Here is a 22,930-nt window from a genome sequence, read left to right on the forward strand (position 1 = left end):
TCTGTGCCCAGCACTGCCCCCACTGGACCCCTTTTCAGGAAAATCAAGAAAGAGAAGAGGGTTTGATGGTTAGTCTCTCAGGACACTGTGTCAACAGAGCAGCGGGGCAGGGGCATTTGCCCCCGAGGCCATTCTGGCTGGCCCTCTACTCTGGTCTGTGTCCCCTGAGCTAGTGTGCCACCTGTGCAAGTCATGGGCCAGGCGTTGGATGGGGCCTTGTTGGGGGGTGCCACTGGGGCCCAAGCTGGCTGCGGGAGGCCGGAGGCGGAAGCTGACCTGAGGTCCTGAGAGGCCAGGGCAGAGAGTGCTGTTCTCAGCGGGGTCCTAGTGCTGGGAGGAGGGGTGCCGGCAGGGGCCCGGGAACAGGCGGACAGACCAGGCAGCATGGCTCTTGGGTGCAAGGGGACCTGTGGCACTTGGAGTTCAGAGGCCATGAGGTGGCGGCTCCAGGGGGGATGGGGACCTGGCTATGGAGAGGTGGGGCTCTGGGCCGCCCGTGGATTGTAGGCCCCCACCCCCATTCCAGGGTGATTTCTGAGCTGTCGCCTGCTTTGGAGGAGCGCCAGGCCACAGGACACTGCCTGAGGTGACGCCTTCCGTGGAGAAGCTAGGGCAGCCCCTCATGCCCAGCAAGTAGGAGCAGCCATTTTAAGTCAAGCTGAGCGAGTTGGCAGGGCTGAGTGATGGTGGGTGGTGGGGGGCAGGGAGCCAGCCGCGGTCCACCTGCCCTCCCCTTGGACATGCTCCGCACGGGGGCCAGGAAGCCTGAGGGGCTGGCCTGCTCCTCCCGCTCTTGGCATCAGGAGGGACCTCAGGAACCAGGAAGGGATGTCAGGATTGGGGATGGGAGGCCAAGGAGAAGAAGGGGGGCTGGCCCGGCAGTGCTGGAGGTAGCCCCTGGTCTGACCACTGGCTCAGCACCTTGCTGAGCTGAAGGGGCTGGACTTGGCCTCAGGCAGCTGGGCCTCCTTCCTGGGTGCGTCCCAGGAAGGACAGCCACCCCCCCCGCCCCGCCCCAACCAGTCAGGCCGGGCTTGCCTCCCGACACCTGCATCACATCACCTGCACACGTCACTCCACCCCGCCTTGCTCTGACCTGGAGCATTTCCTTACTGGGGACTCCTAGGCCCTCTGCCCTCCCGAGACCCTGACTATTTGCTCTTGTGGGGTTCTGGCTACTGCTGCTCCACCTTTAGTCTGGCCCCCAGACCCTGCCCAGCACCCAAGCATTGTGCATCCTGCCAGGTTCCCAACCTCGAGTGGCAGCAGGCAGCCTGGAGCCGTTCCCTGTACCTGCGTAGATGGCCACCCCACCCCCCACCCCGCTCCCACACGTGGTCCCACTCTCCAGGCCAGCTCCAGGCCTGCCCAGCTCTGCCAGCCCTCTTGCTCCCTCTGGGCAGCCTGGGCTACCCCAGTGCTGGGGCCCGCAAGACTCCTCCCGCACATAGCCTCGCACAGCCCAAGAGCTGGTCTGGGGGACTTCCCGTGGCCTGTTCATTCTGGGGACGCTCGCGGGGTGTTGGCAAGGTCCTTCACTGGCATCGCAGACATGTGTGCCTGCTCCTGTGTGGTCACGTGTGTGAGTGGGGGCTGGTTTGCCGGTTTGGCACAGTGCCCCAGGCTAATTGTGGGGTTCGGTAGTGATCCTGGAGGCGGGACTGGGGTGGCCGCCGTGGTGCTGGCAGACTGACGGGGAGATTACAGGTCTTGCCTACTCCTTGCTTGCTCAGGCCCTCACCCGTCCGCCCCCCACGCCCACTCCCGCCTCCGGCACACGGCCCACGGAGGGAGCTCTGGGTGGGGGCCGGTCCTGGGCCGGCTGCAGCTGCCAGGAGTTGCTATCCTGGCCTTCGGCGTCCAGTCAGCAGGGAGGGGGCCCTGCAGTGGGGAAATGAGTGGGAGCAGGGCCAGGGGGTGGGCAGGGGGCGGTAGGCCAGACATCAGAACCAGTTGCTCCCGCCTGTCCCTGAGCCCCAAAGGCCCACAGGACTTCCCTCAGCCTCTTCCAGCTCGGACGTGGGGGCTGCTCACGTGGGGCCATCTGTGTCTGCACCGCCGTCTGAGCTGCGCTTCTTTCCCCGGGGGGTGGCTGGAGACTTTGCCTGTGCTCTGGGCATCCCGCAGTGTCCGACCCCCAGCTGGCCCAGCCTTTAATCTGCCCGTCCCCATCTCTCAAGCCCTCTTTCTCTCTCTCAGTCCTGTCATAGACTGGCCACTGGAGAGTTACTTCAGGAGGGTGTCCACATGGGCCTCCGGGCAAGGGTTTGGCACACGTACTAACTGAGGCCACGTGCGAGCCGGGTGCGGAGGTGCAGTCCCGGGTCCCCAGCACACCACGTTTGGGGCACACAGGAGGCTGTTTGGGGCTCTGGGCCAAGCAGATGGGACAGGCCAGCGGGCCCCAGCCTGGGCTCCCTGGGAGCACAGGGCTGTCATTGGAGTGTTGAGCTGTGGAGTGTTCTAATTCAAGGACTGCTGTGCAGAGGAGAGACCTGGGGCAACCCCAGAGGGGCCTAAGCATGCCCAGGGAGGGTCATGGTGGCTGGGACTCAGGGGGGAGGCATCAGAACCTAACAAATCCCACCCCTGTCCTGAGGGCCCGGGAGGCCAAGGAGGCAGGGACTGCTGCCTGAGGCAGGGTCCACGCAGTGTCATTTACTGAAACTGTGTTCTTGGGTTTTTCTGAGCCCTCTGGCCACAGGGTTAGGGGCAGTGAGTGGGGCCAGAGAGTGGCCAGCTTGCCGACAGCACGGGGATCCCAGTGTATGCGGACAGTCACGAGGGACAGACAGGGTCAGGGCTGGAGCACACACGCCCAGGCCCTCTTGAGCAAGAGACGCCAGAGGGCACGGGCTGAGTGCAGACACCCCTGGTGATGGTGACCTCCGACCTTAGAGTTGCTGAGCAGTGACTTCCATGCTGGGGATGGGGGTTGGGGACCAGAGCATCAGAAGCCTGAGTGGGAGGCTGGTGGGAGGGGGCTGGGAGCAGAAGGGGCTCGGGTTTCTCTGGGCACACTCTCCTTAGCCCTGGGTTCTGGGCCTGTGACCTCCTTACTGCCACCAGCCAGTGGCGACTTAAGGCCGGGAGCCAGAGTCCAGACTTCAGGCGGCTGGTCACTGCCCCCAACCCAGGCTGGGGGTGGGCAGTCGGGCCACAGTCTAGGCAGGTAGGAACCTGGCCCCAGGAGCCAGGTCTGGTGAAGAGGGGTCCTGTGGGAGGTTCTGGTGGCGCTGACGCAAGTCTGGGTCTGCGACGTCAGTCTGTCCCTAGAGCCCCGCCCCGCCCCACCACGCCCCACCCCTGCCCTAGGTGCCTGCGCCCGGAGAGCTCAGCCTTCGCCCGGGTCGGGGTCACGCGGGCCGCCGCCAGGGCCAGGGTGGTGCGTGACGGGCCGGCGGCGAGGGGGGCAGCCGAGCCCCGGGCCTGAGCCGCTGGGCCGGGAGGCCTAAGGCAGGTAATGGCCGGCCGTGCGCTGGGCTGAGCCCGACGCCAGGTGAGCGCTCGGCGGCGGCTGCTCCGGTGCCCACGTGACCGCCGCCGCCGTCATTGTCCGACCCGCGGCGCGTCCTGGGGCCCCCGTGAGACTCGCGGCCGCCCACGTGCTCCCCGCCGAGGGTGTCCGCGGGGCGCGGGGCCGTTCCCGGGTGACCGGCGGGCTCCGGGGACCGGCGGGGACGAGCCGGGGCGGCTCCCAACGCCCCCCGCCCCCCACCCCCGCCGACCTCCGACTCGGGTCCCCGGGCGGGCGTGGCCGGGCGCGCAGGGCGGCGGGGGGCGCGGGGCGTCCTGGGAGCCCCGGTCCGGGCCGGTACCCGCCGCCGCCGCGCCCCTCCCTCGCGCTTGTTTTGAAAACAGCGGAGGCTCGGATTTGCCGGCGCTTCGGCCTGTTTTGTTTCCCCTGATTTGTTTAACGCTCCCGCTAATTGCAGATTTGCATTTTCGTCGGGAGCGTCGCGGCCTGGTCCCCTGGCTGCCAGCTGCCCGCGGGGGAGGGGCGGCTCCTGGCTCCTCACGTGGCGCCCAGAGGCTGGCCCCCCGCGCGCCTGGGGGTTCCCGGGGCCCTCCGCACGGCGCGGGGGGACGCGGGCGCGGGGGGACGCGGTCGGCGGTATCTGTCCCCGCCTGTCCCCACAGATCCGCCCTCGCTCCATGTCTGCTCGTGCCTGAGCCCTCATTTTGGTCCCTGGGCCCCTCTTCTGTCCCTCTTGTCCTATCCCAGCCGCATCCGGGTTCCTTTCAGGAGCCCACAAGCCGGCTGGCCCGGCGGGGGTCAACCCCCAAGCTGGACCCCATGGTCTGCTGGGCCTGGGGGCTGTATGGTTCTGATGAAGTCTGTGTTTATTGGAGCGCCGTGGCCTGGGAGGAAGCGCGGCTTGGGCGCATTCCCCAGACAGAGCCTTCCCGCAGGTGGGGCTGAGGGCTGGAGGGGAGGAGGAGGCTGACAGGCCCCCTCCCTCTGGAGGCTGGTCTGCAGTGAGGGCTCTGCCCTTCCTCCTTAGGGGCCTTTTGTTGACCTTTCTTGGGGTGGGGGGTGCGGAACCTGCCCATGCATGCGCCCTATGTCCGTGGCTCAGAGGAAGCTGGAACCTGTGGGGAGCCACAGGGAGCCCTCTGAAAGAGACTCACTCTGCTTCCTGCGCAGGGGCAGGTATGGGGGGAGGCCTGTCCCCCACCTGCACAGTGCCTGTCTCCTGTCAGCGCTCTGGCTGGGGGAGGAACTAGCGCCCTGTGTCAGGCTTGGGGATCAGCTGCAGGGGCGCCTGTGCGTTCAGCCCCTCCATTTGTGACACCACCAGCTTCCTGGTTGACCGCACTCAGGCCCGCAGGTGCCAATCCGGCCAGCTCCTGTGTTCAGATGTGTTCCTGGTAGGCCAATCAGCGGACGGTAAACCACACAGCAGGAGTGACTGTCCCACAGGGCCAGGTCAGGGTGGGTGTCTCGAGATTCTGAGGGATGGGTAGTTTTCTGGGCGAGGTGTGGGGGAGACATCACAGAGGCCCCCAGACTACCCCCACTACTGTAGGCACAGCCATGGGACTTCCACACATGGATTTGCTTACACTTTGCGACAGTTCACGGAGATCGATGTTGTGATCACCTCTGTTTTACATGGGGAAACAGTTGCATGGTGTAGCTTGGTAAGTAACCCACATGACCAAGAGAGAAACCAACAGAGAGCTGGCATTTGAATCCAGAAGTCTGGCTCCAGAGGCACCTGGCTAGCTCAGTGGGTGGAGCATACAACTCTTGATCTCAGGGTTGTGAGTTCGAGTCCTATGGTGGGCGTAGAGAGAACTTAAAAATAAGAGCCAGAAGTCTGGCTCCAGAGTTATGCTCTTGAGGCCCTTCCGTGTGGCAGTGTTGGAGGTGTGTGACTGTGGGGTTGGAGGGCTAGCCATGGCCTCAGTGGCCTGCGGTTGCACAGAAGAGTGGCTGCCTTCTGAGGGAAGTGGGAGTGGCCTTCTGAGAGGCAAGAAAGCCTGGCTGTTGGGAGACAGAGGACAAGCTGGCAGAAGCTGGGGGCAGCACTGGGTGGTTGAGAGAGGCATCCTTGAGTTAGGAAAGGCCCCAGGACTTGGAGGGATCCAGGTTTCATTCTGCAAGAGGTTTTAGCTGGAGGAGCCTGATGTTGAGAGAAGAAATCAATGGGCCGCCTCTGGGAGGGTCTGAGAGTAGGACCCAGCATGGTCAGTGGGTCACGGAAGTTAGGTCCCTGGAGGCCTGCAGCAGACAAGCACACACACACACCACCCTGCCTGGGGGCTGGGAATTAAGTCATGCCCTGGGTTGAAGTTCAGAGGCTAGACAGAGGAGGTTCAGGCAGCAGGCATCGGGGCACGTGGAGGCTGGCATGCTGTTCCTTCAGGGGGAGGTCCGTGTACTGTGGACCCCAGTGCAGTTTCCACCTGCGCTGGTCACAGCCTCCAGGCCAGGCCAGCCCCCGCTTTCTCAAGAGACTGCCCAGGGGTTTAGCCCCTGAATTTGCCTGTGGAGTGGCCCTTGCTCCTTTCCCAAAGGCTGTGTTCAGTCCCTGTGGCAGACGGACGTCCCTCATCCCTGCATCCAGGGCCCTGAACCCCTCGGCCTGTGCTCAGGTGTGTGCTGCCCTGCCCTCCTTGCCCCAGCTGGTCTCCCTTGGATCTGCCATAGGTCCTGCCCAGGACACTGTGGGATGGGAATGGGAAGGGCCTGGGCCTTGTGGAGAAGGTGTTGGAGGGACAGTGGCAAGGGGTGGGGAGCAGCCAGTCTGGGAGCCATAGTGGGAGTGCAGGAGTGGCTGAAGCTTGGATGTGGGGAGGGTCTGGGATCGGCCTGGAAAGATGGTTGAGTCCAGAAAGCCATATCCTAAAGCAGAGTGGAGCTGGAGGGGGTGGGCTTGTGTGTGTGTGGAGGGGGGGAGGCAGTCATTATCATTAGGTACATACCCCTTCTTATTTAGGAAATATGTGAATATGTCGCACTAAAAAATTTTCAAAAATTGGTTAATGAAGTTATTTTGCTATCCCAGTCCTTTCCTCCTTGCCCCCAGGCTTTACTACTATTTTCAGTTTGAAAGAAAGCTTCCAGAACTTCTCAGCAGTTAAACTGATGTCCACACACAGGCCCATGGAGACACATGGCCGTCCCTGACATGTCTAGGCTCTGTGGGACTCAGCATGGACCACCCCCTGTGTGGGCCTGGTTGTTTTTTTGTTTTGTTTTGTTTGTTTGTCTGTGGGGGTTGGGGGGGTACTCTGGTTGGCAGCTGGGTGGTGGTGACATTTTCATCATCCTCAAGCATGCCAAGAAGTATCCTTGGACAGGCCTCCTAGGCGGATAGACTCGGGTGTTTCTGGAAGATGATCGGCTACAGTAGCGAGCTTCACTGAGTGCTACAGAGGAACAGGCTCTCCCGGGGCTTTCTGGACGGCGTCCTGTAGTCCTTGCAAACTCTGTGGGGAGCTCGCTGTGACTGTCTCTGTTTTCCAGATGGGGAAGTGAGGCAGAGAAAAGTAACTTGCCCAGGGTCACACAGCTAGTAAGTAGAACTTATTTTTCAGAAAGCAATTTACTGTTTAATCAAATATATATGTACCTAGTTTAAAAAAGACAGCTGGTACCAACAGACTTTTAATGAAAGGGAGCTGTTCTCACCCTTTTCTTCCCCGGGCCTTTTTGAATGGAGTGAGGGATGTGTCAGGCCTGTGTCCTGGAAAGGCCAAGTGGGTATGTGTGCATTGAGATGCTGGACTAAGGGACCCAGAGGCTGGTGTTTGAGGGAGGGACTGTGATGGGGGCAGGGTGGAGGAGGCAGAAGGTGTTGGGGGTCTCCTGCTCAAGGATGGCCGGTGCCAGGTGGGATCGCTGCAGCTGCTCCCCATCCCCCAGACATGGAGCAGAGGAGGCAGTTGGAGGCAGGCCAGGCTTGTGGTGAGACCGCTGTTGATCCTTTGCTTCCTAGACAATCTTGATGCTGGCCCAGAGCAGAGACTGAGCTGGACTACTGGAGCCTCGGTGAGTGGAGGCTGGGCCCCACCTGGGGAAGGCAGTGGGGGGCTACAGCCACACAGACAGGCTGGGGGCCTTCCACTGGGTGTGGGTGGTGACCCTGAGGCTCTGGTCTGACTGGGCCCAGTGTGCACAATCCCAAGTGCCCTGGGACGCCTGGGTGGCTCAGTCAATTAAGCCTCTGACTCTGGATTTCAGCTCAGGTCACGATCTCAGGGTTGTGAGATTGAGCCTTATGTCTGGCTCTGTGCTCAGTTCGGAGTCTGCTTGACACTGTCCCTCTTCCTCTGTCCTCCCCAAGCATGTGTGTGCAGTCTCTCTCTCTCTCAGATAAATCTTAAAACAAAACTAAAACCCCCAAACCAGGTGCCCTGCCATGGGAGCCACTGCCAGCCAGTCCCCCCACCCCCTGCCCCCAGCTCTCTGAGACCAAGCTTTCCTTGGGAGGGCAGGCTCTACAGTGGGACCTGCAGGAGAGCTGGATTCTGGAGCACAAGGATTGGGAATTCAGGCTTGGGGTAGGAGTGCCTGTCCAGACATTGTTCTGGGCCAGCAACAGGCCAGAGTCTGTGCAACTTTTTGGAAGTGCACCTCCAGGCTTCAGCCAGGAAGAAGGCCGTCTGATGCCCTTAAGGAAATCCCCGCCAGTCCCGGTGAGCCAGGGGTCCTGGGGCTGCCTTCAAAACAGGAAGCGCCCGTTCCAGGAACACTAGGAACACTAGCGGCAGGAAGCTTTGCCTGCTGTGCCTGGCGCCTCCCGCACCGTGGCTTGACCTCCCCAGTCAGGTGGGTCACCCTTTGCTCTGGGACCTGGCCAGGCAGGTCACCTGAGGCTTTGTTTATCCAGGAAGTGGGTGAGGGGAGCTGCTGCCTCTGGAGTGTGACCCAGGTCCCACCTGCCACCCTGGATGACCTGGGCTCAGTCTGGGGTGGGGATGAGTTTGGAACACTGGGATCTGAGTCACTCTGCCCACCACTTCGGGGTTCCTGGGGCAGGAGTGTGGGTGGTGGGCAGCACAGGGTGGCTCGGAGGGCTGCATGGCATCACGGCCAGTGTTAATGCTGGTGGTGGGATCTGGGCCAGCTCTCCTTGATGCCCTACCCAGTACTGGTTGAACAGTTCCTGTGTGCCAGACCTGGGGGGCTCTGGGGCAGAGGACCAGGCCGAGGGAGGGTCCAGGACAAGCTTTTTCAGAACAGGAGTGCCCCAAGAGTTCCCCCACTGGGTCAGCTATGTCTTCAAGTCCTGGCCCAGCGGGTGGACCAGCAGAGGGACCCTGGGCTCCTTGGGTCCACGTGGGTCCGACTACTGCTGGGGTGGCCAGGGCTCCGGCCCCGCCCCCGCGCCCCGTCCCCGCCCGCCTGCACTCCCTCCCTGGGCCCTGGGAACATTCCATTCATTCCGGGCTCCAGCAGGCGGGTGGGAGCCGAGAGGGGTCGCGGCGGCCACGCGGGGACGCGGGTGAGTGGGGCCGGGTAGGGGAGGGCCAGCCTGGGCCCGAGGCCGAGGGGCCAGGAGGCCCACGCCCACACCACCTTCGCCTTCGCAGGCGCCACTCAGTGGACTTTGGGCCCAGCGCGGGGGCAGGGGGGGATGGGCGAGGGGGGCGGGTCCTTGGGCCCTTCCCTTCCGGGGGAGGGACGGGGGAGGGACGGCCGCAGTGACTGTACCCGCGGGTGCCCCAGCCAGCGGCCAGGCCCTAGCGCGCCTGGTTCTGCGCAGTCTCAGGGCCAGGGACAGTCAGGCTCCACGCCTGGGGACCTCCCAAATGGCACTCTCCTCCCTGCCGGAGCCGCAGGGGCAGAAGGGACACCCACCATTCAGCGGGGTGCCCTGAAGGGCTGGTGAACTCTTCCTGTCCCGGACTCAATCCCCGAGCGTCTCCCTGGCTCTCCTGCTACTGCCCTGCCTTGGGCCACCTTCACTTCACCCTGGTACTGCCCAGCCTTCTGCCCCAGGCAGCCAGGGGTTCCTTACCAGGTCCCTGCTGTCTCCCTTTCTGGACATCCTCCAGCTCACCCATGGGTGTGGTTGCTGGGGGCCAGGCAAGAGCTTTGCACTCCAGTACAAGGAGGGGCTCTCCGCGGGGGCAGCGGCTGCCCTGCTGAGGGGGCGTCTTCCCCAGCCACTGTGTCTGCTCTGGCCGGAGCCCCGCCGTGACCCTGCGGTAGAGAGGACTTTGTCAGTGCTTGCTTCTTGGTTTTACTTCCTCAAGAGGTATGAGGAAGATTGTGGATACTCGGGACGGCAGGATGCCAGGGGGATGGCGAACAGCCATGCTGGGCAGGGGCTTCCTCGTGGCCCAAGCAGAGAAGGACATCAGCTTGACAGAAGACTCAGGGAAGAATCATTCCATCAAACACAGCTTTGCCTGAAGCCAGTGCTCCAGAGAAATGTCTCCTCTGGCCAAGGAGCAGAGCAGATGCTTTTCTGTTTTCCTGGGAGAGAGGGACAGAACACGCGGCAAGGCAGGATGTCGGCAGGGTAGTAGAGAGGCAAGAGCGTGTCCGGGGAGGCGGTGTGTAAGGAGGCCACAGAGGGAGAACCACTTCCTCCGTGAGCGCAGCGCGGGCTGTTCTGGGGAGTCTGGGAGACCAGGGTGGGTCCCTCCTTCCCTTCTGCTGTCTCTGCCCCACTCAGACTTAGGGAGATGCAAGATGGCCGTTAAGTGTCATGCCAGCCATGGGCGTGCTCAGGGAGGATGACAGCTGTGAGCGCTCATGCCCACATCTGGAGAGGACAGTTTGGGGGGTGCCAGCAGAGGGTGGTACCGGGGGTTCTGACCACGACAGAGCAGGGTCAGCAAGCTGGGAGGTCTGGGATAGCCCCAAGGTTGAAGAGGCCTAGAGGCAGAATGGCCCTGCCTGAGTTTCCCAGAGATCCCAGTGTCCCTGAGTCGGGGAGGGAGAGCCACATGTGCTCTGGGTCCTCTAATCTGGGGACACTGGGTCTCACCGTGGCTTTAGCAGCTCATCCTTCATACACATGGATACATGCGCGGGCCTGCACACGTGCGGGAACATCGGAACATGTTCTCAGAGGGACCGCTGCACCCTGGCTCGCCCAGCCCCAGCCCTGCAGGCAGCATGCCCCGGTAGACTCCCAGCTCTCCCCCTCTCAGAGAGCTGGTGGGTTCTGGAAACTCCTCCCAGGGTCCCACATCTGAGGGTCTCCTAGGGAGAGGGGAGGCAGGGCAGATGGAACCTGCTGGTTCACCAGAGGGATCGAGCCCGGAGGTTAGAGGAAGGAGCTGGGCTGGTGTAAATGCGTGTGTCAGAAGAGTGTGCAAGTCTTGACCTCGGGCTTGTGAGTTAAGCCCCATGTTGGGTGTTGAGATTACTTTAAAAAAAAAAAAAAAGTGTGTATGTGCCTTCGCTGACCCACACCTTTGGTTTCTCCTCTTCATCAGCTTCCTCTGTCTCCCTCGAGGTTGACCCGTCTGTGGAAAGTCACCTGTCAGGCAGGGGTGTGCCCTGTGCCCTGTCAGCCTGGGCTTGTGCTTGGGGCTCACGGAGCCCCGGGGGTCTCAAGGTATGGGGCGGACACGTGTGTGAGTGCCCAGACACTGTCTAGAGGGGGTGTTCCGTTCCCTGGGAGGTGGGCCTGCAGGTGCTTTGAGACCCAGGAGGTGAGATCATGGCCGTGCCGGGGGCAGCCGCCCCTGTACCTGTCCTACTTAATGGCGGTGGCTGGGCTCTGGTCGGTAGGCTGGGTTATAGGTTGAACCTCTTGAGAAGGACTGGGAGTCGGTCTCCTGGGAGAGGAGGAGGGCAGGTGGGCCTAGCCAGATGTGGAGGAAGGCAGAGGAGGGCCGGGCACTCCTGGCGCATCCTCTGCGGCCCTGACCCCCACTGGCCTTTGTTCTAGTTTCCCGGGCAGGTCTAGAGAGACCCTCGAGGGGACGCGTCCTCTGCACTGGGTGGCTCCTCCGGGCCCGGGCTCCCCTGACCCTTCTCTCTCCCCCCAGGGTGCGAGGGGTGATGGCTCTGCAGCTCTGGGCCCTGACCCTCCTGGGCCTGGTGGGCACGGGGGCGGGCCTGCGGCCCCGCAGGCTGGACGTCTTCCGCAGCGACACGGAGCTGAACCATCTGGTTGTGGACGAGGCGTCGGGCGTGCTGTATGCGGGGGCTGTGAACTCACTCTACCAGCTCAGCTCAGACCTACGGCCGCAGCAGCAGGCCACCACGGGCCCGGCCCTGGACAACAAGAAGTGCACGCCGCCCATTGAGCCGAGCCAGTGCCACGAGGCCGTTCAGACCGACAACGTCAACCAGCTCCTGCTGCTCGACCCCCCTGGGCACCGCCTTGTCGAGTGCGGGAGCCTCTTCAAGGGGATCTGTGCCCTGCGCGCCCTGAGCAACATCTCCACACTCCTCTTCTATGAGGACGGCAGCGGCGAGAAGTCCTTCGTGGCCAGCAATGACGAGAGCGTGGCCACGGTGGGGCTGGTGAGCGCCACGAGCCCCGGCGGCGAGCGGGTTCTGTTCGTGGGCAAAGGCAATGGGCCCCACGACAACGGCATCATTGTGAGCACCCGCCTGCTGGACCGGGCCGAGGGCAGGGAGGCCTTCGAGGCCTATACCGACCACGCCACCTACAAGGCCGGATACCTGTCCACCAACACACAGCAGTTCGTGGCCGCCTTTGAGGACGGTCTCTACGTTTTCTTCGTCTTCAACCAGCAGGACAAGCACCCGCCCCGAAACCGCACACTCCTGGCTCGCATGTGCAAGCAGGACCCCTTCTATTACTCCTACCTGGAGATGGACCTGGAGTGCCTCGACCCCAGTGAGCCTCAGACCCCGGCCTTCGGCACCTGCTTGGCGGCCTCTGTGGCCGGGCTGAGCGCCAGCAGGGTGCTGTACGCCGTCTTCAGCAGGGACAGCCGGAGCGGTGGGGGGCCCCGCGCAGGCCTCTGCCTGTTCCCGCTGGATGAGGTTCATGCCAAGATGGAGGCCAGCCGCAACGCCTGCTACACAGGCACCCGGGACGTGGGCCGTGACACCTTCTACAAGCCCTTCCACGGCGAGATCCAGTGTGGTGGCCACGGGCCGGTATGTGGCCTCAGCACCTTCTCGCAGAGGCCAGGCAAACCTGTGTCCGTGTGGGTCTGTGTGTTGCTGCTCATTGGTGTATCCCCCTTCCCCTGCTCGGGAGGGCCTGGCGACAGGGTGTGTGTGTGTGACGTTTCACTGTGTCAGGTCCCACCCGTGGGCCCTGCTTCTTCCTGGTGTCTGCCTCCCTGCCCTCAGCCTAGTCCAGCAGGCAGGTGCTGTTGGGTCATGGGGAGAACCGTGGCATGTTCTCTCCCTCTGGCCTGGGCTCTGGGCGCTGAGCCAGAAGATAGGGAACCTGGGTGTCGGGCGTGCATCAGTGCCTACCTGGGAGGTGTCCCTGATTGTGGCCCTTGGCCCTGGGGACATGTGGGGACTGCATGTCCTGGGAGCCCTCGTAGGGAGGACATCCAGAGCTGGGGGATCTGTGCCCAGAGCTGACCCCTGGTCCACAGGCCGCCAGTGAGAGCTTCCCTTGTGGCTCTGAGCACCTGCCTTACCCGCTGGGCAGCAGAGACGGACTCACAGCGACGGCCGTGCTGCACCGTGGTGGCCTGAACCTGACGGCCGTGGTGGTGACTGCTGAGCACGGCCATACTGTTGCCTTCCTGGGTACTTCGGATGGCCGGGTCCTCAAGGTGAGGCCTGGGCTGGGGCTGGGCCGCTCCCTGGGGGGGCCATCCACGCAAGACCCCCATCTCACATGCCTGCCCTCACCCCCGCAGGTGTACCTTGCCCCAGATGGCAGCTCTGCGGAGTATGGCTCCATCCTTGTGGAGATCAACAAGAGAATCAAGCGGGACCTGGTGCTGTCCCCAGATCTGGCCTTTCTCTACACCATGACCCAGGACAAGGTGGGCCTCTGCAGCCCCTGGGGGAGGGGCATTGGTGGTCCAGGCCACTGTCAGAAGCCTGGAGAGGTGCGGAGGAGGACAGGAAGAGTTCCTGTGGGCGTGTTAATCCCGTGTCTCCCTAGTGCCTTCCTTCTGTCTGAAACTCGTTTTTGTCTGTGGCCCTGCCCCAGTTCCATTCTGACAGAAGGGGCCTGTGCAGCCCTGTGAGCTCAGACAGAGCTCATGGGCGACGCCCCCCAGTCCACTGGGGGTCCTGGTATAAGAGCCCTTCAAGCTGGTATTGGGAGTACCCAGGTCGGCCCGGTTTCTCTCAGGGGGAGTGGGGTAAAGGGCCTGAGCCGGCACGGGGAGGGACCACAGCTGGGACCCCACATTATCCTGGGCCGATGATAGCCACAGGGCAGGACCACCAGAGCCTGGAGGGCAGCTGCTTCTGGACCCTCGCCAGTAAGCCTTGCATTGGTATCAGGCTTCTAAAGCTCAGAGAGAAGGTGGGGTCAAGCCTGTGACCCCAGGAATAGCCGGGCCGGAGAGCCAGGCCCTCGTGGCTGCTGTCGTCTCGCTCACCGTCCTGTTGCCCTCAGGTTTTCCGGTTCCCCGTGCAGGACTGTCTGAGCTACCCAACCTGCGAACAGTGTCACAGCTCTCAGGACCCCTACTGTGGCTGGTGCGTCATCGAGGGACGGTGAGTGCCCAGGACTCCGGGGGTCTCAGCCCTGCCCCGGGGGGCCTGGGGGTGTGGCTGACAGGGCCCAGGACTGAAGCTACCCCCTGCCCCCTAGATGCACCAGGAGGGCCGAGTGCTCACGGGCCGAGGAGAGTGGCCACTGGCTGTGGAGCCGGGACGAGTCCTGTGTAGCCATCACCGGGGCCCAGCCACAGAACATGAGCCGGCGTGCCCAGGGGGAGGTGCGTGGTGCGGTGGGGCAGGGCCCTGGTGCTGGGCAGGGGCGGGGCTCCTGCTGGCCTGGGGCTGTTGGGTCCACGGGAGAACGTGGCGTGTTCTCTCTCTCTGGCCTGGGTTCTGGGCGCTGAGACTGAGGACAGGGAGCCTTTCCTTTGTTGGGTTCCCTGGCCCCTGTGACCTGGGGAGCCCCGTTCCCAGTGCGATGGAGTCTTTTCCAAGGGGTCAGCGTGTGCACACACAGGAGTGCAGGAGAGCAGGACGTGCACAGGCACCCTGGAGGTCCTCGTGTGAGCCGCGCCCTTCCCCAGGTGCAGCTGACTGTCCGTCCCCTCCCGGCCCTGAGCGAGGCAGATGAACTGCTGTGCCTCTTCGGTGACTTGCCCTCGCACCCGGCCCGCGTGGAGGGGGATGCCGTCATCTGCAACTCCCCACATGTCATTCCTGACACGCCACCCGGCCAAGGTGAGGCCCCCGTGCAGCTGCTGGGGGGCACCTCCGGTCCCAGCGGTGCAGCCTGAGGCTGAGACACCCCTGCCTCGGTCGATTGAGGTGGAGGGCCCTGGAGCCGTGGGAGAGAGCCGATTGAGAGGGGTTCTCTCGGCACCACAGGGGTGCCCAGCTTTGGGCTTTGCTGTCCAGCCAGAGGCCCCTCACGCCTCCCCTGCCCTGTCCGGCCTGAGATGGCTGGGGCTCTGAGGACAGCTCACTGGTGCAGGCAGGGCCTGGAAGGTGCACGGCCCCAGACACTGAGGAGCCACGAGCCTTGGTGCCTACAGGGACAGAGAGGGGGTAGAGGAGCACAGAGCCCTGGGAGCTGGCCCTGGAGCCGAGATCTGAGAGCATGGGCAGGCCTGGCTGAGCCCAGTGCGAGTCACAGACCAGGGATCTCCCCGCTGGGCCTGTGGGAGCTCCGATGGGGCGAGGGTTTGGCTGCAAGGCCCCGTGCCCACTTGCCCTGCCCCTGCCCTGCCAGCCTCACTCTGTGCGTTGAGGCCCCCACCTGATGCTACCCTGGTGTCTGTCCACAGACCACGTGGCCGTGAACATCCAGCTGCTGTTCAGACACGGCAGCGTCTTCCTCACGTCCCACCTGTACCCGTTCTACGACTGCCGGGAGGCCATGAGCCTGGCGCAGAACCTGCCGTGAGTGTCTTGCTGGCCTGGTGCGCCTGTTGCCCGGTCCCCGCTCTGGGCCCTGCGCCCTTCACCGCCCCCTCCCCCGGGGCCCCGTGCGCCCCTCACCCGGCCCCCACCACGGGCCCCGCGCTCCTCACCACCCTCTCCCCCAGGTGCATCTCCTGTGCAAGCAACCGCTGGACCTGCCAGTGGGACCTGCGCTACCACGAGTGTCGGGAGGCCTCCCCCAACCCGGAGGAGGGCATCGTCCGCGCGCACATGGTGAGGGTCCTGCATACCGTGCGGGAGCTGCGTTGCTTGGCCGTGGCCACGCGGCCCTTGACCAGCTTTCTTCTCTCCAGGAGGACAACTGCCCCCAATTCCTGAACCCCAGCCCGCTGGTCATCCCCATGAACCACGAGACGGATGTAACCTTCCAGGGCAAGAACCTGGACACAGTGAAGGTGGCAGGGGCTTGTGGGGTGCTAGCCTGGGGACAGGGCCTGCCCGATGCAGATGTGCCTGGGGGCCCAGCAGGGGCATGGGGGCTGGTGGCGTGTCCATGGGGCTCCTTCAGAGCATTTTCCTGCAAAACTGAAGTCCAGGTGTCTGGTGCACCTTTGAGCTTTCCTGGGCTTGGGATCTGGCACACAAGGGAGGTGCTCCAGGTGTGTGTGAGGACAGAAGGCAGCAGAGAGGCCAGAACGTGGTGGCATTCGAATGGGCCTTCAGAACATAGTCAGAGAGCAGGAGACAAATGGGTTTCGAGCTGGACGTGTTGAGTGTCCGGGACGCTGCTTGGTTGGGGGGAGCGGGCCGTGCTCTGGGTCTCAGCAAGACGGGCACGTCCGGGAGCAGCCAGGTGGTCAGCCCGATGGATGGCCGTGGGGCACAGAGAGGGCTGGGAGGGTAGGATGGGAGGTCTGTCTGGGGGTCCTGACCACACCACCTTGCAGGGGTCCTCTTTGTACGTGGGCAGTGACCTGCTCAAGTTTGAGGAGCCGGTGAGCACACAGGAGCCAGGAACCTTCTTCTTTCGGACCCCAAAGGTGCAGCTCCCAGGGCAGGCAGGCCAGGCGGCTGGATCCCGAGGAAGGGTCTTCGGGGCACAGGCGGGGTAGGGGTGCACGGGGGCTGGGGGCACCTTGGAACGTTTGTGTGTCCTCCCACCTCCATGCAATCAGAGTGATCATTATCTCTCTGAGGCTGCAGCTTGCTGCCCCTGGAGGCCTCCCCCTGCTGCCCCTCAGCTGTGGGGGGAATACGTGGTCCAGACCCAGGGGTGGGAGCGGGGAGTACAGCGGGTCCCTGCGTGTCCCCCCAGCTGTCCCACGACGCCAACGAGACACTGCCTTTGCACCTGTATGTCAAATCCTATGGCAAGAATGTCGACAGCAAGCTCCAGGGTAGGTGGGGTGGGCCGTGGGGGGTGGCTGGGGAGCAGGAAGTAGGCGACGCCCCTGACGCCTGGCTGCTTCGTTCGCAGTTACCCTCTACAGCTGCTCCTTTGGCCGCAGCGACTGCAGCCTGTGCCTGGCGGCAGACCCTGCGTACAAGTGTGTGTGGTGCGTGGAGCAGGGCCGCTGCGTGTATGAGGGCCTGTGCAGCAACAGCACCTCCGAGTGCCCGCCGCCCGTCATCACCAGGGTGAGCCCCTGCACCTGCCTGGCGGGGAGGACCTCGGCCTGGCCACTGCCCCCGCCCCTCCTCCGCCCGAGCGGCTGGGTCAGCTGGGCTCCGCCAATTCCAGATCCATCCTGAGACGGGCCCGCTGGGCGGCGGCATCCGAGTCACCATCCTTGGGTCCAATTTGGGGGTCAGAGCAGAGGATGTCAAGAGGGTCAGTGTGGCGGGCCAGAACTGTGTCTTTGAGCCGGAGCGCTACTCCGTGTCCACACGGTGAGTGGCTGGCCTGCAGTCTGGGCAGCGTTGGCTGTGCTGGGGTGCAGGCGCCCGGGTGGTTGGAGGAGGATGGGAGGCAGACAAGCATGGGTGCCCAGGATGTGCACACCCACTGCGGACTGTCCTGCCTTGTCTGGGAGTCCAGGATCGTGTGCGCTGTCGAGGCAGCCCCGGAGCCCATCACCGGGGGGGTCGTGGTAAATGTCAGCGGGAAGCTGGGCCACTCGCCAGCCCACGTCCAGTTCACCTACCAGGTAGGGGCCTGGCCTTCTGACCTGGAGGGTTGTGTGTTGACGTGGGGTGGGGTGGGTCGCGTCCCAAATGCCCTAGCCCGATCCGAATGCATCCGTTGCCATTTTAGCAGCCCCAGCCTCTCAGCGTGGAGCCAAAGCAGGGGCCCCAGGCAGGGGGCACCACACTGACCATCAGCGGCACCCACCTGGACACAGGCTCTGCAGAGGACGTGCGGGTGACCCTCAACGACGTCCCTTGTAAAGTGTGCGTGTCACCTGCGGGCTGGGGCTCTCTGGCCCTGTCTGGCCCCGAGTGGGCAGTGGAAGTAGCCTAATCTGCTCACCCCCTGGCCTGGGCCTGGGGTTGACAGTGGCTTCCCCCACCCCCCCACTAGGACGCAGTTTGGGGCCCAGCTCCAGTGTGTGACTGGCCCGCAGCCCGTGCTGGGCGAGCTGCCGCTGGAGGTTTACTATGGCGGCTCCCGGGTGTCCAGCCCTGCTGTTGTCTTCACCTACCGCGAGAACCCAGTGCTGCGGGCCTTTGAACCGCTGCGAAGTTTTGTCAGGTGTGGCCTCTCCTCCCCGGGGACAGTGGTGCCAGCCAGGGAAACCCACCCCACACCCACCCCCTTCCGCTACTTCCCAGGAGTCCTCTGCCCACTAGGCTCATGAGGACGTCATGGGGCCGGTCCATCAGAGAACCCACTGCACCCCCAGATCTGCTTCCTCCTAGAAACCCATGTGGGCAGGCCCCCCCACTTCTGACAAGCGACGGCAGTGCCTGCGGAGTGCCTCAGAGCTTGTCCCCCCACCCTATCTCAGAGCTGCGTCAATACCCCAGAGCAGAGAGGGGTCGGGGCTCCGGGCCTTGCCCTCCCCCAGCCAGCCCACTGCGTGGCCGGAATTTGGGTGGGGGAGCTGGCTTGCCACGCTGGGCCCGCTCAGGCGCTGCCCACCCCTGTCTCCAGTGGCGGCCGCAGCATCAACGTCACGGGGCAGGGCTTCAGCCTGGTGCAGAGATTCGCCATGGTGGTCATAGCCGAGCCCCTACAGTCCTGGCGGCGGCGGCGGGAGGCCGGGCCTCTGCAGCCCGTGACGGTCAGTCCTGGTGTTGGCTCTGCTCCGGCGTGGCCCCCTTGGGAAGTGCGGGGTGGGACGGGGCCTGACGGCCTGGCCTTGGCCTGCAGGTCGTGGGCACGGAGTACACATTCTACAACGACTCCAAGGTCGTGTTCTCGTCCCCCGCGGTCCCTGAGGAGCCCGAGGCCTACAATCTCACAGCCCTCATCCAGATGGATGGGCACCGGGCCCTGCTCAGGACCGAGGCTGGTGCCTTCGAGTACGTGGCCGACCCCACCTTCGAGAACTTCACAGGGGGAGTCAAGAAGCAGGTCAACAAGCTCATCCATGCCCGGGTGAGGACAGGCTGCTGCCCGGGGGTCGGTAGGGGAGGCGGCTGGAGGTCTGGGCCAAGTCGGCCCCAGTGGCCCTGCCTCCCTCCCGGTCACTGTGTTGTTCCCTCCGACCCCCACAGGGCACGAATCTGAACAAGGCAATGACGCTCCACGAGGCCGAGGCCTTCGTGGGCGCCGAGCGCTGCATCATGAAGACGCTGACTGAGACGGACCTGTACTGTGAGCCCCCAGAGGTGCAGCCGCCCCCAAAGCGGCGGCAGAAGCGGGACACGACCCACAACCTGCCGGAGTTCATTGTGCGTGCGGTCGTGCGGGTGCAGCTGGGGCGGGGCAGGCCAGATGCCGGTCGGTTCTCTGGTGGAGCCACACCTGGCCCTGCTGAGCCTGCCCTCCCTCGCAGGTGAAGTTTGGCTCCCGAGAGTGGGTGCTGGGCCGTGTGGAGTACGACACAAGGGTGAGCGACGTGCCGCTCAGCCTCATCCTGCCGCTGGTCATCGTGCCCATGGTGGCGGTCATTGCCGTGTCTGTCTACTGCTATTGGTGAGCCCCTCCGGCCACACCCCAGCACGACACACAAGCCCCGAGCCACCAGGTGGCCTGAGCCAGGCCAGGCCCTGTTAACCTCCCTGTGCCCGCAGGAGGAAGAGCCAGCAGGCGGAGCGCGAGTACGAGAAGATCAAGTCCCAGCTGGAGGGCTTGGAGGAGAGCGTGCGCGACCGCTGCAAAAAGGAGTTCACAGGTAGGGTCGCCTGGCCGGGGCAGGCAGCATCCTCGGGCTGCCTGGACCCCGGAGTCCCCAAGGACACCTCTTGGGGACTGGGACGCAGGGAAGACGTTCTTGAAAGAAGCTACATTGGAAAGGCAGAGGTGGGCGGGGTGGCCAGCAGCTGGGATGCCTCACCCTGGTCTCCCCTCAGACCTGATGATCGAGATGGAGGACCAGACCAACGACATTCACGAGGCAGGCATCCCCGTGCTGGACTACAAGACCTACACCGACCGCGTCTTCTTCCTGCCCTCCAAGGACGGCGACAAGGATGTGATGATCACAGGCAGGCTGGACATCCCGGAGTCGCGGCGACCTGTGGTGGAGCAGGCTTTGTACCAGTTCTCCAACCTGCTCAACAGCAAGTCCTTCCTGGTCACCGTGAGTGGGGCCGGTCCACAGGGCGGCTTGGGGAGGGCCAAGCGGAGACCGGGCTCAGGTGCTCATGGAGGCTTTGCCTGGCGACCCTCTCAGTTTATCCACACCCTGGAGAGCCAGCGTGAGTTCTCTGCCCGCGCCAAGGTCTACTTTGCGTCCCTGTTGACCGTGGCGCTGCACGGGAAGCTGGAGTACTACACAGACATCATGCGCACGCTCTTCCTGGAGCTCATGGAGCAGTATGTGGTGGCCAAGAACCCCAAGCTGATGCTGCGCAGGTGTGCGGGCTGCGGGGGTGTGGGTGGGGCGCATGCAGGATGGATGGCGGAGGGGCGGGGCACATGGATGGCTGGGGGCAGGGCCTGCGTGCAGGGTGGGTGGCCACGGGGTTGGTCCGGGTGCACCCGTGGCAGTGTGGGCGGGGAGGCAGGGGCGCCTGGATGACGGTGGGGACGGGGTGGGGGCACGCAGAGGGCAGTGGGGCGGGGCGGGGGTGACCCCAGTACCTGGGCTGCCAGCAGATGCAGGCAGTGCAGATAGGGAGGAAGGACGCGTGAGTCTCTGCCGGTCCCCTGGCATCAGCTCTTGGTGGGATGGGGTGGACGGTGAGGAGTCCAGCACTAGGGTCACTGTAGGCTGCGTGCCAGTGTTCTGAGGGGACCCAGGGCCTGGATGCGCGTGCTGTGGGTGCCTGGAGGAGCAGGCTGGGCCCAAGAGCACGGAGGGATCCCTAGGGAAACACCTCTTGACCCCTGCAGGTCTGAGACGGTGGTGGAAAGGATGCTGTCCAATTGGATGTCCATCTGCCTCTATCAGTACCTCAAGGTGGGCTCTGGGTGGCCTGGCCAAGGTCGGGGAGGAATGAGGTGGTGCTCTCCCCGCCCTCCCCTCACAGGTCCACCTGCCTGTGTAGCAGCTCCCATGGGTCTGGCATGGTCATTCCCGAACCCATGGCTGAGCTGCCCTTTGTCATCCCAGGACAGTGCCGGTGAGCCTCTGTACAAGCTGTTCAAGGCTATCAAGCATCAGGTGGAGAAGGGGCCAGTAGACGCTGTGCAGAAGAAGGCCAAATACACCCTCAATGACACGGGGCTGCTGGGGGATGACGTGGAGTACGCGCCCCTGGTGAGCCCTGGGGCCAGGGGCCGGGGGGCTGGGGTGGGGCTTAGAGACTGCTCTCAGTGGCGCTGGGCTCTGGACCCAGCCGAAGTCCCAGAAGCTGGATGGTGTTGGGGGACTCACGTGGGCCCAGCTGAGTTCGGACAGGGGTTGTGGATCCCCCACAGTTGTCTCTAGAGAGAGGCTCTGTGTGTTCTGGGCACCTGGGTCTGCCCCAGGCCTGTGTGGGGCCTGGGCATCTGCGTGTGCCTGGTGGTGAGCTTGTGTGCACAGGTGGGAGACGGCGTGGGGCACGTGATGCCGGGAGCCAGCCAGTGCCTGCGCTGCTCTGTTCTTTGTCCTGTGGAGCCCGGGCTTGGGACAGGGCCAGGCCACACTACCCTGGGTGCTCTAGGGGCTCAGAGCTAGCCCCGCTCCACCTGATGGTGTGGCCTTGGGGGGCCCCAGAGGCTGCTTCCACACTGGTGGCCGGTGAGAGCAAGAGCCCCCATGCTGGCTCTTCATCCTGTGTCCTCCGGCAGACGGTGAGCGTGATCGTGCAGGACGAAGGGGCCGACGCTGTCCCCGTCAAGGTCCTCAACTGTGACACCATCTCCCAGGTCAAGGAGAAGATCATTGACCAGGTGTACCGGGCGCGGCCCTGCTCCCGCTGGCCCAGGGCTGACAGTGTGGTCCTTGGTGAGCAAGGTCCTTGTGTTCCCTGGAGAGGGGTCCTGCCCTCAGAGGCCGGTTGGGCAGGGGGGGTGTTGGGACAGTCCCAGGGAGCTGGGCTCCAGGTGCCGGGCTCCAGGTGCCGGGCTCCAGGTGCCGGGCTGTGTCCTTCCAGAGTGGCGTCCTGGGTCTACAGCCCAGATCCTGTCAGACCTGGACCTGACGTCTCAGCGGGAGGGCCGATGGAAACGCATCAACACGCTGATGCATTACAACGTGAGTGCCAGTGGGGGCCGGGGGGCGCTGGGCGCAGGGAGGGCCGGGCTCCTTGCCTAGCGACACCTGCCCTCATGACCACGTGCCCCAGGTCCGGGACGGAGCCACTCTGATCCTGTCCACTGTGGGAGTCTCTCAGCAGCCTGAGGACAGCCAGCCGGACCTGCCCGGGGAGCGTGAGTACCCCGCCCCTGCTCCTGCCCTGGGCTCGTGTGGGCTCCGGAGGTCTGTGTGGACCAGTGCCCACCCTGTGCCACCATGGCGGGGTGGGGGCTGCTGAGCTCCAGCCCTCGTCCTTCAGCACCGCTCCTCCCTCCTCTCCCCAGGCCATGCCCTCCTGGAGGAGGAGAACCGTGTGTGGCACTTGGTGCGGCCGACGGATGAGGTGGAGGAGGGCAGGTCCAAGCGGGGCAGTGTGAAGGAGAAGGAGCGCACCAAGGCCATCACGGAGATCTACTTGACCCGCCTGCTGTCTGTCAAGGTGGGCGCCCCGGCCCGCGGGTGTGCGTGGTAGGGCGGTGCGGGCAGGCGGTGCTGAGCGCCTCCCCCACCCCTGCAGGGCACCCTGCAGCAGTTTGTGGACAACTTCTTCCAAAGCGTCCTGGCGCCCGGGCTCGCCGTCCCGCCGGCGGTGAAGTACTTCTTTGACTTCCTGGACGAGCAGGCGGAGAGGCACGACATCAAGGACGAGGACACCGTCCACATCTGGAAGACCAACAGGTGGGCATTGCCGTGTCCCGCGGCCCCCTCGCCCCGGCCTCAG

General features: G+C 64.2%; 1 protein-coding gene across 3 annotated transcripts in view; it reads left to right on the forward strand.

Moving 5' to 3' along the window:
• The window catches only part of PLXNB2 (plexin B2), a 29,121-nt gene that overhangs the window by 4,103 nt on the left and 2,088 nt on the right, over positions 1-22,930 (forward strand). Inside the window, exons 1-32 of one of the 3 annotated variants that reach the window (XM_032882700.1) lie at positions 3,330-3,499; positions 7,449-7,501; positions 11,464-12,550; positions 13,006-13,188; positions 13,276-13,404; positions 13,989-14,089; positions 14,187-14,313; positions 14,620-14,773; positions 15,340-15,454; positions 15,601-15,709; positions 15,790-15,891; positions 16,384-16,476; positions 16,752-16,833; positions 16,914-17,074; positions 17,178-17,326; positions 17,475-17,583; positions 17,691-17,827; positions 17,958-18,128; positions 18,531-18,660; positions 18,750-18,977; positions 19,097-19,273; positions 19,378-19,517; positions 19,616-19,716; positions 19,895-20,124; positions 20,218-20,399; positions 20,880-20,946; positions 21,100-21,246; positions 21,762-21,918; positions 22,067-22,167; positions 22,259-22,343; positions 22,494-22,648; positions 22,727-22,887. In XM_032882700.1, the coding sequence (XP_032738591.1) occupies positions 11,477-12,550; positions 13,006-13,188; positions 13,276-13,404; positions 13,989-14,089; positions 14,187-14,313; positions 14,620-14,773; positions 15,340-15,454; positions 15,601-15,709; positions 15,790-15,891; positions 16,384-16,476; positions 16,752-16,833; positions 16,914-17,074; positions 17,178-17,326; positions 17,475-17,583; positions 17,691-17,827; positions 17,958-18,128; positions 18,531-18,660; positions 18,750-18,977; positions 19,097-19,273; positions 19,378-19,517; positions 19,616-19,716; positions 19,895-20,124; positions 20,218-20,399; positions 20,880-20,946; positions 21,100-21,246; positions 21,762-21,918; positions 22,067-22,167; positions 22,259-22,343; positions 22,494-22,648; positions 22,727-22,887 (5,057 nt within the window). In that variant the 5' untranslated portion in view covers positions 3,330-3,499; positions 7,449-7,501; positions 11,464-11,476. Of the gene's footprint in view, positions 1-3,329; positions 3,500-7,448; positions 7,502-11,463; positions 12,551-13,005; positions 13,189-13,275; positions 13,405-13,988; positions 14,090-14,186; positions 14,314-14,619; positions 14,774-15,339; positions 15,455-15,600; positions 15,710-15,789; positions 15,892-16,383; positions 16,477-16,751; positions 16,834-16,913; positions 17,075-17,177; positions 17,327-17,474; positions 17,584-17,690; positions 17,828-17,957; positions 18,129-18,530; positions 18,661-18,749; positions 18,978-19,096; positions 19,274-19,377; positions 19,518-19,615; positions 19,717-19,894; positions 20,125-20,217; positions 20,400-20,879; positions 20,947-21,099; positions 21,247-21,761; positions 21,919-22,066; positions 22,168-22,258; positions 22,344-22,493; positions 22,649-22,726; positions 22,888-22,930 lie in introns of those variants that run through there. The other 2 variants (XM_032882699.1, XM_032882701.1) reach the window with 2 other exon arrangements.

Source organism: Lontra canadensis, unplaced genomic scaffold (assembly GCF_010015895.1).
Source record: "Lontra canadensis isolate GAN:19392208 unplaced genomic scaffold, GSC_riverotter_1.0 scaffold84, whole genome shotgun sequence".
Classification (NCBI taxonomy): Eukaryota; Metazoa; Chordata; class Mammalia; order Carnivora; family Mustelidae; genus Lontra; species Lontra canadensis.